At 34.2% G+C, this 19,927-nt stretch overlaps 1 protein-coding gene across 1 annotated transcript in view; it reads right to left on the reverse strand.

Annotated features, from left to right (window-relative positions):
* LOC101893497 (dmX-like protein 2) overlaps positions 1–19,927 on the reverse strand; it is a gene marked incomplete in the record, with an annotated part of 462,308 nt that overhangs the window by 87,094 nt on the left and 355,287 nt on the right. Inside the window, 1 exon segment of the mRNA XM_059123050.1 lies at positions 2,072–2,150. Coding sequence (XP_058979033.1) covers positions 2,072–2,150 — 79 coding nt within the window.

A 19,927-nucleotide genomic window follows, 5' to 3' on the forward strand; every position in this document is an offset into this window, starting at 1 on the left:
AATGGGGGTAGCGGTAACGTGTGGAACCGCCGAGGTACTTAACGTGCACCTTCCACCGTTAAATAGCTATGCGCGGCCTTAAATGTCCAACATCAACTTAATGTGCAGGTCGATGGTGTTTTAACTCCGAACAGCAATAACCCCAAAGTCTTAGGGGTCACATTTGATAACCATTTGGAAGAAGGAACAAGGTTCTTGCCAGGAGGCCTTGTTAACTAAGCCTTATTGCTAAGGCAATATGCAAATTTTTGGAAAAATCTACGGAATATAATTTTCAGACTACATTGTTGGATTTTTCAAGATTTTATTTGTCATTCGTCATTAATGAATAAAGAGTGAATACATACTTGGAGATTATCCAATGCAGGCAAAGAGCTATAGTTCTCAAGACAAATCCGATAATCCGTTTCAATTTGTATTGGGGCCGAATTTACGACAGTGCGCAGAACACATTAATTGCAGATAACAAACAACTACGTAAACTGCTGAAAAAATACATCGTGCATGTGCTTTAAGGCTCATATCCGCGTACTAGCTCAACTACGGTATTATTGGTCCTGCTGGAATACCACTGATATGAATTATGCTAGTAGAAAGAAAATATATTTTCGATAGATGACGTTTCATCCTTGACACGAGAATATCGTGTTATATTATTCGGTTTTTGCGAACACGCCGTCAAACCCTATATGGATTACAAATGTTATGCGAACATTTTCCTGGAAAATCCAATTAGGTAAATCCAAACTAATTCTTCTTATACAACCTCACTATTTTCATGGAGATTATGAAGATTATATGGCTTCTACAAAAAATATATATATTTATACAATAAGTAAACATGAGAGCAAATAATATGTTGACTATCTTGCAGTCGCGTTGAACTTACTTACATAATAATCCGCATCCTTCGACAAGAGCTTTGGATTTTTCACCTCTTTTAAATAGGAGTAGACTTTGTCGGAATTTTTAACTTTCGGATCTTCACTGGTCGTGCCAGTTTACCAGAGGTAGCGTTTGCTTATTTGTATATTTTGCCAAATCACTGGAAGCCCAGAAGCGGCCTCTCAGCGAAGGCCTCCTTTCCACCTAAAATTTTTCCTGCCAATGAAACAACATTACTACAGCAGAAAATATCCAGTACCCACTCAACCATACGCACATCCCTAGTGAAAGTTAATGCTTCCAGAAGCTCCACACATTGATGGACTCTGGGAAGCTGATGTAAAGTACTTCAAAATGCATCTTAAAATTATGAATCGATTTCGCCGACAGATGTATACCCTCAATATCTGTTTGTTCACATATATATTGACTTGCGTTATGGTTACTCGAGCTTTTGACCCCTTATGGGGAGGTTTCAAAAGGGTTGTCCAACATTGTCCATTTCTTATCTGACCTAAGTCTGATATGAATATTACAATGTGCAAGATTTGGCCTATATCGACTACTCCCTGTACTTTATACAAGATAAACGATCATTTTTGAGAAATGTTGAAATGCGCGCGATGTACCAAACACAGGGGCCAAAGTATGCAATTTCATATAATACTGATAATAATATCGGGATGTGCAAAGTAAAACGATTACTTACCACACGAGATCTTGTGTTGATAGAAATATAAAGATGTGCCGAGTTTGAAAGGCCATTTGACATTTTGTAGATGAGGTACCAGAAGGAGTGAACTTAAAATTGAAAAAAAAAAACATTTTTTCTCGGCTAAACAAAATAAGAAACAGAAATCTATACTAAGAAAGGCAAGGAAATTCGACCTATATATCAAAAAGCAGTAAAATTTGAATTTTCTTAATAGTTTTTTGTTTATCATTGCCCAACTTTTCACGCATAATAAGACAAATGATCTTTTCAACCGTAAAATGCTAACGTAATAAGTTTGAATCTGATTTATACAATAATGTAAACAAAGAAAGAAGCAATATGTTAGAAATTTGTCGTAGCAGTACATTTTGCCTCAACTAGGAGGTCTGTCGAAGTACGACAACGGCAAACATAATATGGGTGATTATCTCGAGAGGTTTTGAATACAACTTTTGGCTATTTTTTACTTACAAGATCAGTACCACGCCCAGATTGCGACGAATTTGTATTAAAATTGAAGCCAGACTCTTGGGACGAGCCGTGGGGGGACCTAAAATAAAGTAAATACAATTGTTAGTAAAATAGTACATATTGAATAGATTGTACATAAGATATAAGCATATTAATTATAGTTTCCCTTCGCTCTGTGGGAAAGCTGGAAGTTCTTTCCGATTCTTCATTGCCAACATATTGCATGGATCTATTAAAGGAATCTGCATTTCGTTTCACTGCACGGGGATAAAAAATTCAGTCAGTGTTCTATGTTTACGGCCAATCATTGTTTGGTTAACGAGCTTTTGCTCCAAGCTAGAATATAATAAATATAATTGTTGTGGGCGAAGCTAATGATTTCATTAAAACCTGAAATGTATGTATGTATATTAAAATTATAATTCGAGTCCCATCTATCAAGAAAATGTGTAACTTGAACATTTTCATTTTGACGTTTGAAATGTACAATCGTAATGTTTTATTTTGCATGATTTATTTTTTCATTTTGACTTACTAATGTACATTTGTAGTGTATTTTTTTTTTCTTTTTGAATTCTAATATGAGTATAGTCTTTTAGGGAAGTATAATCTAAGTCTGATATGAATATTATAATTTGAGAAGGAAATATCCTTGCGAAAACTGATCACGTTTTGGTAAAACCAAAATTTAATTTCGGATCTTGGCCACTTTTTTAAGATTCTTGGCCCTTATTTGGCATCTTTGGTTCTAAGGAGGTAAAAAAAACCTCTCTTGAGCACATTTATCAATTGATTTGACCAAAATGTATTTAGCCCACCCTGTGGTAAAGAACTATCTTACAGATAATTATCCACATAGTAATTTATTTAAGTATAGTCCCCACATTCTGTGTACTCTCAAAGTCCACTTTCTTAACTAATGTGGGGTCAGAAAAATAAATGTTTGTATTCTATTGAATTTGTAACCCTCAAGAGAATATTGGTAAGGAACGTAGATTTTGGATATACGTCTATATAAAATAATGTCCGAAATGTCAAACAGGGACACATTCAATCGGAAATTATGGCAGAAACATAAAAAATACGAATGTTAGATAGTAATACCGGACCAAAGATTTGTTTAACCGCCATTTAAATGACAAAAAAAAAAATGATTCCCATCTTACGGTAAAGGCTGGTAAAGAGTAATTATCTTTGACTACTCTGAAATAATTCTGTCCTCAATTATGAGGTAGATGAGAATAAATACCAAGCAGCATGTTATTCCAAACGTTGGAAATACAAATTCCAAACTATAGCTTAGTTGAATGGGAAATGTTGCTAAGCTCTTTACAATATTAAAAATTGATCTGAGTTTTCACATGGGGCTATTATAGAGGTTCTAAAACTCAAATTGAAGCCTATGGCTGAAAAATAAGATCAGACTATTCATAATATCTAAAACCGATGGTAGGTGAAGATCTATTATAATTTTTGCCATGAATTTTTAATTCTATTTAGATATTACTATTACTTATTACAAAAATTGTGATTCATAGTCAGATCTGTAATTTATTTTGCTTCAAAATATGCTGAAAGTACGGGCCGGCATTATCCAAGTAAAAAGTACATCATTTGCGTGGAAACTATTCTACAAACTACACTGCTCCACAGAGAAAAAATGACTTCTCAGAAGTTCTAACTTTTCATTTAAATCATTACTTTATTTCCATTTATCGAAACTTCCGTAATCTTTGACCTTTTTTATACAGTATTATCTAGAGAATTTGCTTGTATGCCCATGGCCCAGGATTTTTCATCCTAAATTTAGAATTAAATACATTGGCTTCCTCCAACTGATTAATTAAATTTGCTTAGAAATTAACAAATATTCAGGATTTCTTCTATTTAGGGTTCGCGTGAATATCATCTTTAGCTCTTTTTGCCAATAATATTGAAATCTAAAAAGATTATTCAAGTGTTTCGATGCTACATATTACCCTACATAACAAACTGGTCTATAAAATAGTCAGTTTCAGTATACAATAGGGCATTAATGTGAACATTCCTAAACACTTTCCAATTGGTGTTTTAAAAATAAATCTTAACCTACTTGGACTATTGCGTTAGACAGAGAGAAAGCATGCGTCCATGCGTATGTACCATGTCTGTCATAAATCTTATGGAGAGGTCATAAATGCATCTAGCTATCATTTCATGTGACAGACAAAGACGCTACATTTGCTTATCAGCCTGTTGTATAGATTACTTTATGTAATCTAATACAACATGTAACACTGAAAAATCCGTTTCTCATATTATTCTTGCCACATCTGTGTTCATCTTTATTTGTTTTTTTCGTCATCCTCAACTAAAATTTATGTTATAAAGCAAAAATAAAACTTATCTTATAAAAACTGTTCACTTATCCGTATCCTAAATTATATTTATAATCTACTTTCAGTCTCAGTACGTGGTTTAGGAACATCTAAATTTATCCTATCTAACACTCTTTTAATTTTATATTTATTTCTAAGCTGCAATACTACTGCTACTACACCGAATATCGAAACTTTAATTAATGAAGCCGTTCCGCTATTATGATGAAAACCATTGCTCTTAATTTAAATTTTGTCTTTTTCAACTCAGCGATTTCTTTAACCAGTTTTTCAATCGTCTCCGTAAGGTTAATTCTCATATCATTCAGTGGACCCATATTAAATGCAGTTATCTCGCTAAAGTTTGGTGGCTAACATCTTGTTATCCACAATTCGTTCAGACCTCAGCTCTACCGGTGCAGAAATCAAAACACCTTTGATGCGAAGACTACTCCCGGCTACAACTCTACTACACCTTGCAGCGGCAACTTCATTATTATTTGCCCACCAGGATTACATTGAAGATGTGCTGATGCCGTATTAAATGTAGTAAAGAGCCAACTGTTCGGTGCGCGTAACTTGGAACTCTAGAGACGTAGTCGTAAGCTGGCACATGTGACTGTTAAGCTGTTTAAATGACAATACTTGACAGGAGTTATCGTTTGCGTATAACCTCCTTGACATACATACTCGGATTCCGATAGTAGTTGGCAAGTACATTTACTTGTGCTCTTGAGTCATCGTTGTTGCTTTTAAACTGCTCGATTTCTTTTTTCTCTGTTGTTTTTATTCCTTGTTGCTCGTTCACATGCATTAGCGTATTGTTACGTCCATCCACGTCCACGTTTCACTCCGTCTGGTACTAAGTCACCTTTTATCCGTTTTATAATTTAAACTGAAGCAGCACATATGAATTTTCTTAGCTTTATTTTTCTTTCGACTAGTGTCATTGCCAAGTATTTCCTGCAATCAAGCATTTTGTGCCCCACTCCATTGCAGACATGACAAAACTCCTGCATTTGAGTGATTCTTTTTTCAAATTTAATTTCTTTCTTTGTCCCAAAGATTCCCTTGCTGCTTCCAACACTAAATATTGTTGTTCTAAGAACTGTATCACATCCTCGAGTTTTTGGATTTCTTTTGCTTTTGCTCCAAGCTAGAATATAATAAATATAATTGTTGTGGGCGAAGCTAATGATTTCATTAAAACCTGAAATGTATGTATGTATATTAAAATTATAATTCGAGTCCCATCTATCAAGAAAATGTGTAACTTGAACATTTTCATTTTGACGTTTGAAATGTACAATCGTAATGTTTTATTTTGCATGATTTATTTTTTCATTTTGACTTACTATTTTCGAATGTACATTTGTAGTGTATTTTTTTTTTCTTTTTGAATTCTAATATGAGTATAGTCTTTTTGGGAAGTATAATCTAAGTCTGATATGAATATTATAATTTGAGAAGGAAATATCCTTGCGAAAACTGATCACGTTTTGGTAAAACCAAAATTTAATTTCGGATCTTGAACACTTTTTTAAGATTTTTGGCCCTTATTTGGCATCTTTGGTTCTAAGGAGGTAAAAAAAAACCTCTCTTGAGCACATTTATCAATTGATTTGACCAAAATGTATTTAGCCCACCCTGTGGTAAAGAACTATCTTACAGATAATTATCCACATAGTAATTTATTTAAGTATAGTCCCCACATTCTGTGTACTCTCAAAGTCCACTTTCTTAACTAATGTGGGGTCAGAAAAATAAATGTTTGTATTCTATTGAATTTGTAACCCTCAAGAGAATATTGGTAAGGAACGTAGATTTTGGATATACGTCTATATAAAATAATGTCCGAAATGTCAAACAGGGACACATTCAATCGGAAATTATGGCAGAAACATAAAAAATACGAATGTTAGATAGTAATACCGGACCAAAGATTTGTTTAACCGCCATTTAAATGACAAAAAAAAAAATGATTCCCATCTTACGGTAAAGGCTGGTAAAGAGTAATTATCTTTGACTACTCTGAAATAATTCTGTCCTCAATTATGAGGTAGATGAGAATAAATACCAAGCAGCATGTTATTCCAAACGTTGGAAATACAAATTCCAAACTATAGCTTAGTTGAATGGGAAATGTTGCTAAGCTCTTTACAATAATAAAAATTGAGCTGAGTTTTCACATGGGGCTATTATAGAGGTTCTAAAACTCAAATTGAAGCCTATGGCTGAAAAATAAGATCAGACTATTCATAATATCTAAAACCGATGGTAGGTGAAGATCTATTATAATTTTTGCCATGAATTTTTAATTCTATTTAGATATTACTATTACTTATTACAAAAATTGTGATTCATAGTCAGATCTGTAATTTATTTTGCTTCAAAATATGCTGAAAGTACGGGCCGGCATTATCCAAGTAAAAAGTACATCATTTGCGTGGAAACTATTCTACAAACTACACTGCTCCACAGAGAAAAATGACTTCTCAGAAGTTCTAACTTTTCATTTAAATCATTACTTTATTTCCATTTATCGAAACTTCCGTAATCTTTGACCTTTTTTATACAGTATTATCTAGAGAATTTGCTTGTATGCCCATGGCCCAGGATTTTTCATCCTAAATTTAGAATTAAATACATTGGCTTCCTCCAACTGATTAATTAAATTTGCTTAGAAATTAACAAATATTCAGGATTTCTTCTATTTAGGGTTCGCGTGAATATCATCTTTAGCTCTTTTTGCCAATAATATTGAAATCTAAAAAGATTATTCAAGTGTTTCGATGCTACATATTACCCTACATAACAAACTGGTCTATAAAATAGTCAGTTTCAGTATACAATAGGGCATTAATGTGAACATTCCTAAACACTTTCCAATTGGTGTTTTAAAAATAAATCTTAACCTACTTGGACTATTGCGTTAGACAGAGAGAAAGCATGCGTCCATGCGTATGTACCATGTCTGTCATAAATCTTATGGAGAGGTCATAAATGCATCTAGCTATCATTTCATGTGACAGACAAAGACGCTACATTTGCTTATCAGCCTGTTGTATAGATTACTTTATGTAATCTAATACAACATGTAACACTGAAAAATCCGTTTCTCATATTATTCTTGCCACATCTGTGTTCATCTTTATTTGTTTTTTCGTCATCCTCAACTAAAATTTATGTTATAAAGCAAAAATAAAACTTATCTTATAAAAACTGTTCACTTATCCGTATCCTAAATTATATTTATAATCTACTTTCAGTCTCAGTACGTGGTTTAGGAACATCTAAATTTATCCTATCTAACACTCTTTTAATTTTATATTTATTTCTAAGCTGCAATACTACTGCTACTACACCGAATATCGAAACTTTAATTAATGAAGCCGTTCCGCTATTATGATGAAAACCATTGCTCTTAATTTAAATTTTGTCTTTTTCAACTCAGCGATTTCTTTAACCAGTTTTTCAATCGTCTCCGTAAGGTTAATTCTCATATCATTCAGTGGACCCATATTAAATGCAGTTATCTCGCTAAAGTTTGGTGGCTAACATCTTGTTATCCACAATTCGTTCAGACCTCAGCTCTACCGGTGCAGAAATCAAAACACCTTTGATGCGAAGACTACTCCCGGCTACAACTCTACTACACCTTGCAGCGGCAACTTCATTATTATTTGCCCACCAGGATTACATTGAAGATGTGCTGATGCCGTATTAAATGTAGTAAAGAGCCAACTGTTCGGTGCGCGTAACTTGGAACTCTAGAGACGTAGTCGTAAGCTGGCACATGTGACTGTTAAGCTGTTTAAATGACAATACTTGACAGGAGTTATCGTTTGCGTATAACCTCCTTGACATACATACTCGGATTCCGATAGTAGTTGGCAAGTACATTTACTTGTGCTCTTGAGTCATCGTTGTTGCTTTTAAACTGCTCGATTTCTTTTTTCTCTGTTGTTTTTATTCCTTGTTGCTCGTTCACATGCATTAGCGTATTGTTACGTCCATCCACGTCCACGTTTCACTCCGTCTGGTACTAAGTCACCTTTTATCCGTTTTATAATTTAAACTGAAGCAGCACATATGAATTTTCTTAGCTTTATTTTTCTTTCGACTAGTGTCATTGCCAAGTATTTCCTGCAATCAAGCATTTTGTGCCCCACTCCATTGCAGACATGACAAAACTCCTGCATTTGAGTGATTCTTTTTTCAAATTTAATTTCTTTCTTTGTCCCAAAGATTCCCTTGCTGCTTCCAACACTAAATATTGTTGTTCTAAGAACTGTATCACATCCTCGAGTTTTTGGATTTCTCTTGGTTTTCTTATCTGCTTTTTATATAACCGCAAACCATTTTTGTCAAACTTTCTTAATATGAATCTGGGTAGGAATGCTGCTGTATTTTCCAAAGGTATCATCATTGACTTAAGCCCTTGGATACTGTTTTTTTGTAGTATCAAACATTTGCTTCACGCTGTCGTTTGACTCACTGTCCATTGATGGTTGATCTAAAATCGCGTCAATCAATTTGTTGAAAAGTACCCATCGATTCTCGTAGATTTCCTTCAAAAATTCGAATGCTGCTTCATAATCGCTATACTGGGTCCTGAGATGTTGAATTATGCGGCTCGCCTCTCCTTTTACGGCCGCTTTCAGCCTATGCATCTTTTCGATGTTGGTATAGTACGGTGCGTCGTGCAATAGTCTTTTAAATAAGTCGTGAAATGATTCCCATTAACTGTTATTTCCACTGAATGTAGGAACTTTAATTTCTTTTTTATTTATATTTGTTTAAGGCTTATCAACATTTTCTTCTCTTTTCGGTCTAACTGCTTCTGCTCTTCTTGTTTTCTGTCTTCATTGAGCAGAAATATCCGAATCGTGTTTGTTTCCCAACGTAGCGGTCTTTACAAGCTCTTCGGTGAATTTATCCTCATCCTCTGTTGCAGGCTATCCATCATGTCCGTGGTCTCCTCCTTATGTTGCATTGGGGATCTTGTCTCAATCTCGTACTTTGTCAGTGCCGAGCCATAGTATGCTTCTTTGGAGTATAGCCCCATAGCCGCATCTCTTTTTTATACAGCCTTTTTTCTGATATTTGATGTCCCCTCGTCTTCTGTGCTCGCCGTCACTACCATGCGGTAGTGAAACCGCAGCCTCGTTCTGACTCCGGTCTGTTGAGATCAGCAATTCATTCATTGCATCCCTTTCATCATTGTTTTGGATACGATTTGTAGCCTCTATTTTAAGCTTGTTGCTTTATCTGCGACCACTAGTTTGTTTTCTGCTTCTGCTTCTACCAAACACCTTTTCTCTTTCGACTGCATTCATTCTGTTTCAGTGATCTTTCTTTTCATCTCTTCAATTAATTTGCGGATGTGCTTCACCAATGGCGGCGTTGCCGAGACAACTTCGTTGTTATGGTAGTTACCGAATGTGCCAAATTGCTTCAGTAAAACCTCGTGATTTTTGCGGAAAATCTCATATTTTGTCTCGAGCGTCTTTTCGATGACCGTCATTCTATTAGGACGTACTGGATCCTCCAACTATCCTTAATATTTACAAGATCTTGGTAAAGGTTATTTTGCTTAGAACTACATACAAAAAAAATCTTAACCTACTTAGACTATTGCGTTAAACGGAGAGAAAGCATGCGTCCATGCGTATGTACCATGTCTGTCATAAATCTCATGGAGAGGTCATAAAAGCATCAAACATACATCATGCAGCACTGAAAAATCCCTATCTCATTTTATTCTTGCCACATCTGTGTTCATCTTTATTTGTTTTTTCGTCATCCTCAACTCAAACTTATTTTATAAAACAAAAAAAAACTTATCTTATAAAAACTATTCACTTATCCGTGAACAATGTGAAAAAGAAGGTTGTAGTTGAAGAGGCCAGAGGTCCGAAGAAGTGCACAGCGTGTTAGTGGGAAATTTTGGGCTGTTAATCAAATTGGTGCTGATATCATTGTCATGTCTTAGTGGGATAAACCACCTGGGTATGTAGGATATGGGTTGCAAAATCTTGAAACATTGAAATGTTCAGGTTCAATCCAATTCGAAATGACTTCACCATTGTAATTATTGGTATTATCACCAATTGGTATAATCTCCAAAGCCTATTAAACCATCATAATTTTCCGAGAAATTTTGAATGGAAGATTTGTAAATAAGCCTTCTGTCGCAAGTGCTATGAAACCACAAGAAAACTTTTTGGAGTTAAACTATCAACTTGTACTTCTACTGAACAAATAATTTTGAAACGGTAATCCATATTCCTAGATCAACTGCGTAAAAAAATTCTAACAGCAATATCAACTCCCGGAGAACTATTATTCCTTAATACTAGAAATTTATCCAAATATACCGTTGTTCCTTCAGGTAAGTGTATATCTTGCAAGAAAGCTACACCAACTTTATGTTGGTAGAAGATTTCATTAAGTTCAATTTTCTGCTAACAGAGATCTAACATTAAAAAAAATAACTAAGATAAAATATTTACGAACAGTAAACATCTTAGGCCACTTTTACAATTTTTAGCTTTAGCTGCATCTTTTGTCACTTTTTGAAAATGCTAAGAAACATTTTTATCATTTGTATCAATGGATGACTGCGCTGAATCACATAATCTTGAATTAATACGGTTTTTTGGCTTATCGTTGACGATACTAGCTCTTTTAAAAACGGTAACAAACAACCTGTTTGTTTCATTAAGAGATCTAAGTATATTTTGTAATAAAAATAATAATTTTCAGGATGACCATAATATTTACAGTTAACACCATTTATCGCACTTCATACATACGGACTTACTGTCCGATTTGCTTTAATAGTGCCTACAAATGATCCGGTGTAAATTTTATTTTATCTTGAGCAGACCATACTTTGTCTCTTTAACTCCTTAGGAGTGTAAGGATAATAAAGATCTTCTTTCAATGGTTGCATCATCCCAGCATACTTCCCGGTATCTTTCAGGTTTAATTTGATTTGATTTCCAAGTTTTGAAGAAAATTAGCATCATTGAACTCTATAAAAAAATGTATGAAACTCTCCCAAAAACACAAATAAGCTCTTTTGTAGCTTTAATTATTACTAAATCGTTGAAGATGGAAAAAATAATAACTTAATTTCCACAAGATTAAATACAAGGTCCAATTTATGTGATACTAGCCGGGCCGGTCCGCGTTGCAGGCCCGTAGCCTTTAATGCATATTTGGAAAAAAAAAATATTTGTTGCACCGGTCGAGTTAAAGTGTTTTAAAAACCTGATCCTATTTTTCAGCCATAGACTGTAATTTGTTGGTTAGAAACCTAAATAATAAAGCACAGCTGTTAAAAAGTATATATCAACTTTTTATAATTTGTAGGTTAGAGGCTGTTTTTTGATCATAGTAAAATGATGTGACAATTAAACAATATCCGTCTGTTTGCCTACCAGTCTATTAAAATCTCTATACATCGGCGGACCTGTTTTAAGTGGCTATACCAAAATATATATCGACACTTCTCATAATAGGTTAAATTAGGAGGTTTCTTTATATAGGGGCTACTCCAAAACATTGACATTGCGAAGATGTTTCCTATACCCTTGGAAGCCAAAATGTCAAATATGGGCCGATAAATTTAAAAATATGGCAAGACCCAGAATGGCAAAAATCAGGGGATACCTTTATATGAGGGTTATACCAAAACGTGGGTCCATACTTATAAGTTTTGAAAGGACATTTTCTTCTTTCTAAATTTTTTAAGTTGTCAAATTTTGTCGAAAGATGTTCGAAAAATATAAAAAATACTTGAAAGCAGGAGATACCCTTATATGTGGGCAATATCGAAACGTAGACCTACATGTAACCCATTGGATTGTATCAAATCTAAAAATCTATCGTAAATTTTGCAAAGTATGGAGCAAAATATTTGAGTCCCTTTTTGCATGGTTAAGGCTATATAATGGACCATAAAAAAGTTTAGCCTGGTAACCCAAAACCCTTTTTGATATTTTGATCTATTAACCGAATACTATCCACTAAGATTTTTCCAGCCCCCAGATTGGCTGTTGCTCAATGTCGTTACTCGCTATTGCATAAAAAGGTGCCTGTGATTTAAGTATATTAAAGATTTCGGGAGAATTTGTGGAGGATATGAATCCTTTTCTTACTAAATTTTAACTTCGCTCTATAATTTTGTATAGTAATGCCTATTTATATTCGGTATTTCATAACCAATGAATTTTGTTTTATGAGTTCTCATTGTGTTCGCATCTTCTAGCTGGTTGGAAAGTTAGTAGCCAATTCTAGTCAAGAAAGATCGTATTGTGCACTTATTTCATATTCTTCACTTTACAAACAGAATTAAAACCAAAAAAAAAAAAAAAACAATAACAAATGTAAACTTCCATATAGCATGTCAAATAGAAAAAAAAACCATCCGCTATAAAAATTTCGAAATATTAAACAAAAAAATATTAGCATATTTTTACGAATTTATTTATTTATTTATTTTATTTATTAATTTTTTTTGATCATCCAAAATGGTGTAAATTGTCAAAATCGGGCCTCCGTTCTAGAATTATAAGCTTATTAACTAACAAAACTTTCTTTTATATGGTGAAAATTATCCTTTCTTCTGTTCACAAAAAACGATTGAATTCTATATGATAAGCCAAAGTAAGATGAAATTGACAGAAAAGAAAAACGAATGGAAAAATTTACTATTATTTTGAAAATCGATTCCATTGAAATATGGAAAAAAAGAAAAATGAGTTAGTCTCTTTTTTTGATATTATTGCGATTTTGAAAAATTATTTTTTATATTTGGTATGACCACGTTAAAATATTTCGACATCTACTATTCAGTTTCGCCACCACATAATTCGGTTCTATACTTCAATATTACCCGCCTGCGATTTCAATTCTAAATAAATCGGGTCAATGGAATTAAAAAAAAAAACACTGCGAATGTACATTCCAAAATAGTAAGTCAAAATGGAAAAAAATCATGCAAAATAAAACATTACTATTGTATATTTCAAAAGTTAAAATGAAAAATATCAAATTTCATTTGGTTTCGATTTCGATTTGTTTGGATTTTACCTTTTTCTGCCAAGAGACAATCCCGAATTTGTCTGAATCGTTAAAATCAGATAAGCGGTTCTTGAGTTGTAAGCGTAGTAACTAACACAAGTTTCTTCTATATATAGATTACGGCCGATATGACCACAAAAATGAAACTTCTTGAACTAATGAAATATAGAATATCGGTAAATGTAAAAAATGAGACGCGAATCTTGCCCACCGTAGTAAAGTAAAGTAAATGGAAGAAAGTATTACTGTAGTCTGTGAAAATATTAAATATAACTGTATTTAACCAATATGCATATGTTATCAGTAGTCCGCGAATGTACTGAACTGAACCAAAACTGAATTATTTTATTCATTAATAAAAACACCCTACATATCAAAAATTATACGGCAATTGACAATCCTCTAACATATAAATAACACCGTTTAAGATGAAAAAAACTCATTCTAATTTACATTCAACTATGTGACATATTCATTTAACAAATAAATACATCACTTAGTTGCTACACCTATACATTCATGTATGGGCCACTGGAAACTAGCTCAAGCGCGATAGGTTTCATGCTCCAATTCTGTAGAGATCCTTCCTCAGTAGGTTGCTGCCGACCCGTTGGGAAAAACTGTAACAGCACGAAGGAATGCAATTCATTTCGATGACGACATTATTCACTGTAATTGTTTCAAGTTTCGCATTTGAAGTTCCTAATGGGTACTGCATCCTGTGACAGAAAATGACATATGCCGCTCCAAGTCCAAGTATATTAACCGTACCCCCTTTATTTGGTATTTTAAGCGATATTATCCACCGGAATTGTTTCAAATTTTGTATTGTATGTTCGTATTGGGTACTGCAGACTGTAACAGAAAATTGCTTGTGCACGTACACGTCTTCGCATAAGCCCCAATATAAAGATAAAATACCGAGTATAGGGTATTTCTAATGAATTTAGCAGTATTTTCTAACTGAATTCCTTTGAAAAATTGCATATCCCTTCCAAAGGGTGGAGGGAATTTAAAGTTTGTCCCGGCCGAACTAAATGCTTTTTTACTTGTTTTATATTAGGAATATTTTATATGAAAATATGTGAATGAAGTGCAATTTGAAAAAGGTTTTATTCCAATTGCCAAGGGTTTCATTTCAATTGCAAAAAGTTTCATTCTGATGAAATATTCTAATGGCAACCCTCAAAGCAACATGTATGATGTTAGATTGACACACAATCAGTTGATGTGTGTTCTTGTAAATAATTGTTTTTTTAGTCTCTTACTTTAACTCCTGCAGTGAAGTCGTTTTTCTTTTGTTCTTTTATTCAATAAACTCTGTTACAAAACCGAACAACATCAGGTTATGAGCCCAAGAGCCTTAAAGTGCGCGAATAAAATAAATAAATAAATCACTTGACTACATTAACAAAGATGAGTGCACAAAATTTCCAGATTGATAAGTTGGACGAAAACAATTATGATTGTTGGGTCATCCAAATGCGCAGCATCCTAATCCATAGTGGCCAATGGAAGATTGTAAGTGGACAATCAAAGAGTCCAGATGAAGGAGGTGGTATGAGAGGTCATAAATGCATCTAGCTATCATTTCATGTGACAGACAAAGACGCTACATTTGCTTATCAGCCTGTTGTATAGATTACTTTATGTAATCTAATACAACATGTAACACTGAAAAATCCGTTTCTCATATTATTCTTGCCACATCTGTGTTCATCTTTATTTGTTTTTTCGTCATCCTCAACTAAAATTTATGTTATAAAGCAAAAATAAAACTTATCTTATAAAAACTGTTCACTTATCCGTATCCTAAATTATATTTATAATCTACTTTCAGTCTCAGTACGTGGTTTAGGAACATCTAAATTTATCCTATCTAACACTCTTTTAATTTTATATTTATTTCTAAGCTGCAATACTACTGCTACTACACCGAATATCGAAACTTTAATTAATGAAGCCGTTCCGCTATTATGATGAAAACCATTGCTCTTAATTTAAATTTTGTCTTTTTCAACTCAGCGATTTCTTTAACCAGTTTTTCAATCGTCTCCGTAAGGTTAATTCTCATATCATTCAGTGGACCCATATTAAATGCAGTTATCTCGCTAAAGTTTGGTGGCTAACATCTTGTTATCCACAATTCGTTCAGACCTCAGCTCTACCGGTGCAGAAATCAAAACACCTTTGATGCGAAGACTACTCCCGGCTACAACTCTACTACACCTTGCAGCGGCAACTTCATTATTATTTGCCCACCAGGATTACATTGAAGATGTGCTGATGCCGTATTAAATGTAGTAAAGAGCCAACTGTTCGGTGCGCGTAACTTGGAACTCTAGAGACGTAGTCGTAAGCTGGCACATGTGACTGTTAAGCTGTTTAAATGACAATACTTGACAGGAGTTATCGTTTGCGTATAACCTCCTTGACATACATACTCGGATTCCGATAGTAGTTGGCAAGTACATTTACTTGTGCTCTTGAGTCATCGTTGTTGCTTTTAAACTGCTCGATTTCTTTTTTCTCTGTTGTTTTTATTCCTTGTTGCTCGTTCACATGCATTAGCGTATTGTTACGTCCATCCACGTCCACGTTTCACTCCGTCTGGTACTAAGTCACCTTTTATCCGTTTTATAATTTAAACTGAAGCAGCACATATGAATTTTCTTAGCTTTATTTTTCTTTCGACTAGTGTCATTGCCAAGTATTTCCTGCAATCAAGCATTTTGTGCCCCACTCCATTGCAGACATGACAAAACTCCTGCATTTGAGTGATTCTTTTTTCAAATTTAATTTCTTTCTTTGTCCCAAAGATTCCCTTGCTGCTTCCAACACTAATTATTGTTGTTCTAAGAACTGTATCACATCCTCGAGTTTTTGGATTTCTCTTGGTTTTCTTATCTGCTTTTTATATAACCGCAAACCATTTTTGTCAAACTTTCTTAATATGAATCTGGGTAGGAATGCTGCTGTATTTTCCAAAGGTATCATCATTGACTTAAGCCCTTGGATACTGTTTTTTTGTAGTATCAAACATTTGCTTCACGCTGTCGTTTGACTCACTGTCCATTGATGGTTGATCTAAAATCGCGTCAATCAATTTGTTGAAAAGTACCCATCGATTCTCGTAGATTTCCTTCAAAAATTCGAATGCTGCTTCATAATCGCTATACTGGGTCCTGAGATGTTGAATTATGCGGCTCGCCTCTCCTTTTACGGCCGCTTTCAGCCTATGCATCTTTTCGATGTTGGTATAGTACGGTGCGTCGTGCAATAGTCTTTTAAATAAGTCGTGAAATGATTCCCATTAACTGTTATTTCCACTGAATGTAGGAACTTTAATTTCTTTTTTATTTATATTTGTTTAAGGCTTATCAACATTTTCTTCTCTTTTCGGTCTAACTGCTTCTGCTCTTCTTGTTTTCTGTCTTCATTGAGCAGAAATATCCGAATCGTGTTTGTTTCCCAACGTAGCGGTCTTTACAAGCTCTTCGGTGAATTTATCCTCATCCTCTGTTGCAGGCTATCCATCATGTCCGTGGTCTCCTCCTTATGTTGCATTGGGGATCTTGTCTCAATCTCGTACTTTGTCAGTGCCGAGCCATAGTATGCTTCTTTGGAGTATAGCCCCATAGCCGCATCTCTTTTTTATACAGCCTTTTTTCTGATATTTGATGTCCCCTCGTCTTCTGTGCTCGCCGTCACTACCATGCGGTAGTGAAACCGCAGCCTCGTTCTGACTCCGGTCTGTTGAGATCAGCAATTCATTCATTGCATCCCTTTCATCATTGTTTTGGATACGATTTGTAGCCTCTATTTTAAGCTTGTTGCTTTATCTGCGACCACTAGTTTGTTTTCTGCTTCTGCTTCTACCAAAAACCCTTTTTTCTTTCGACTGCATTCATTCTGTTTCAGTGATCTTTCTTTTCATCTCTTCAATTAATTTGCGGATGTGCTTCACCAATGGCGGCGTTGCCGAGACAACTTCGTTGTTATGGTAGTTGCCGAATGTGCCAAATTGCTTCAGTAAAACCTCGTGATTTTTGCGGAAAATCTCATATTTTGTCTCGAGCGTCTTTTCGATGACCGGCATTCTATTAGGACGTACTGGATCCTCCAACTATCCTTAATATTTACAAGATCTTGGTAAAGGTTATTTTGCTTAGAACTACATACAAAAAAAATCTTAACCTACTTAGACTATTGCGTTAAACGGAGAGAAAGCATGCGTCCATGCGTATGTACCATGTCTGTCATAAATCTCATGGAGAGGTCATAAAAGCATCAAACATACATCATGCAGCACTGAAAAATCCCTATCTCATTTTATTCTTGCCACATCTGTGTTCATCTTTATTTGTTTTTTCGTCATCCTCAACTCAAACTTATTTTATAAAACAAAAAAAAAACTTATCTTATAAAAACTATTCACTTATCCGTGAACAATGTGAAAAAGAAGGTTGTAGTTGAAGAGGCCAGAGGTCCGAAGAAGTGCACAGCGTGTTAGTGGGAAATTTTGGGCTGTTAATCAAATTGGTGCTGATATCATTGTCATGTCTTAGTGGGATAAACCACCTGGGTATGTAGGATATGGGTTGCAAAATCTTGAAACATTGAAATGTTCAGGTTCAATCCAATTCGAAATGACTTCACCATTGTAATTATTGGTATTATCACCAATTGGTATAATCTCCAAAGCCTATTAAACCATCATAATTTTCCGAGAAATTTTGAATGGAAGATTTGTAAATAAGCCTTCTGTCGCAAGTGCTATGAAACCACAAGAAAACTTTTTGGAGTTAAACTATCAACTTGTACTTCTACTGAACAAATAATTTTGAAACGGTAATCCATATTCCTAGATCAACTGCGTAAAAAAATTCTAACAGCAATATCAACTCCCGGAGAACTATTATTCCTTAATACTAGAAATTTATCCAAATATACCGTTGTTCCTTCAGGTAAGTGTATATCTTGCAAGAAAGCTACACCAACTTTATGTTGGTAGAAGATTTCATTAAGTTCAATTTTCTGCTAACAGAGATCTAACATTAAAAAAAATAACTAAGATAAAATATTTACGAACAGTAAACATCTTAGGCCACTTTTACAATTTTTAGCTTTAGCTGCATCTTTTGTCACTTTTTGAAAATGCTAAGAAACATTTTTATCATTTGTATCAATGGATGACTGCGCTGAATCACATAATCTTGAATTAATACGGTTTTTTGGCTTATCGTTGACGATACTAGCTCTTTTAAAAACGGTAACAAACAACCTGTTTGTTTCATTAAGAGATCTAAGTATATTTTGTAATAAAAATAATAATTTTCAGGATGACCATAATATTTACAGTTAACACCATTTATCGCACTTCATACATACGGACTTACTGTCCGATTTGCTTTAATAGTGCCTACAAATGATCCGGTGTAAATTTTATTTTATCTTGAGCAGACCATACTTTGTCTCTTTAACTCCTTAGGAGTGTAAGGATAATAAAGATCTTCTTTCAATGGTTGCATCATCCCAGCATACTTCCCGGTATCTTTCAGGTTTAATTTGATTTGATTTCCAAGTTTTGAAGAAAATTAGCATCATTGAACTCTATAAAAAAATGTATGAAACTCTCCCAAAAACACAAATAAGCTCTTTTGTAGCTTTAATTATTACTAAATCGTTGAAGATGGAAAAAATAATAACTGAATTTCCACAAGATTAAATACAAGGTCCAATTTATGTGATACTAGCCGGGCCGGTCCGCGTTGCAGGCCCGTAGCCTTTAATGCATATTTGGAAAAAAAAAATATTTGTTGCACCGGTCGAGTTAAAGTGTTTTAAAAACCTGATCCTATTTTTCAGCCATAGACTGTAATTTGTTGGTTAGAAACCTAAATAATAAAGCACAGCTGTTAAAAAGTATATATCAACTTTTTATAATTTGTAGGTTAGAGGCTGTTTTTTGATCATAGTAAAATGATGTGACAATTAAACAATATCCGTCTGTTTGCCTACCAGTCTATTAAAATCTCTATACATCGGCGGACCTGTTTTAAGTGGCTATACCAAAATATATATCGACACTTCTCATAATAGGTTAAATTAGGAGGTTTCTTTATATAGGGGCTACTCCAAAACATTGACATTGCGAAGATGTTTCCTATACCCTTGGAAGCCAAAATGTCAAATATGGGCCGATAAATTTAAAAATATGGCAAGACCCAGAATGGCAAAAATCAGGGGATACCTTTATATGAGGGTTATACCAAAACGTGGGTCCATACTTATAAGTTTTGAAAGGACATTTTCTTCTTTCTAAATTTTTTAAGTTGTCAAATTTTGTCGAAAGATGTTCGAAAAATATAAAAAATACTTGAAAGCAGGAGATACCCTTATATGT

Source organism: Musca domestica, unplaced genomic scaffold, assembly GCF_030504385.1.
Source record: "Musca domestica strain aabys unplaced genomic scaffold, Musca_domestica.polishedcontigs.V.1.1 22, whole genome shotgun sequence".
Classification (NCBI taxonomy): Eukaryota; Metazoa; Arthropoda; class Insecta; order Diptera; family Muscidae; genus Musca; species Musca domestica.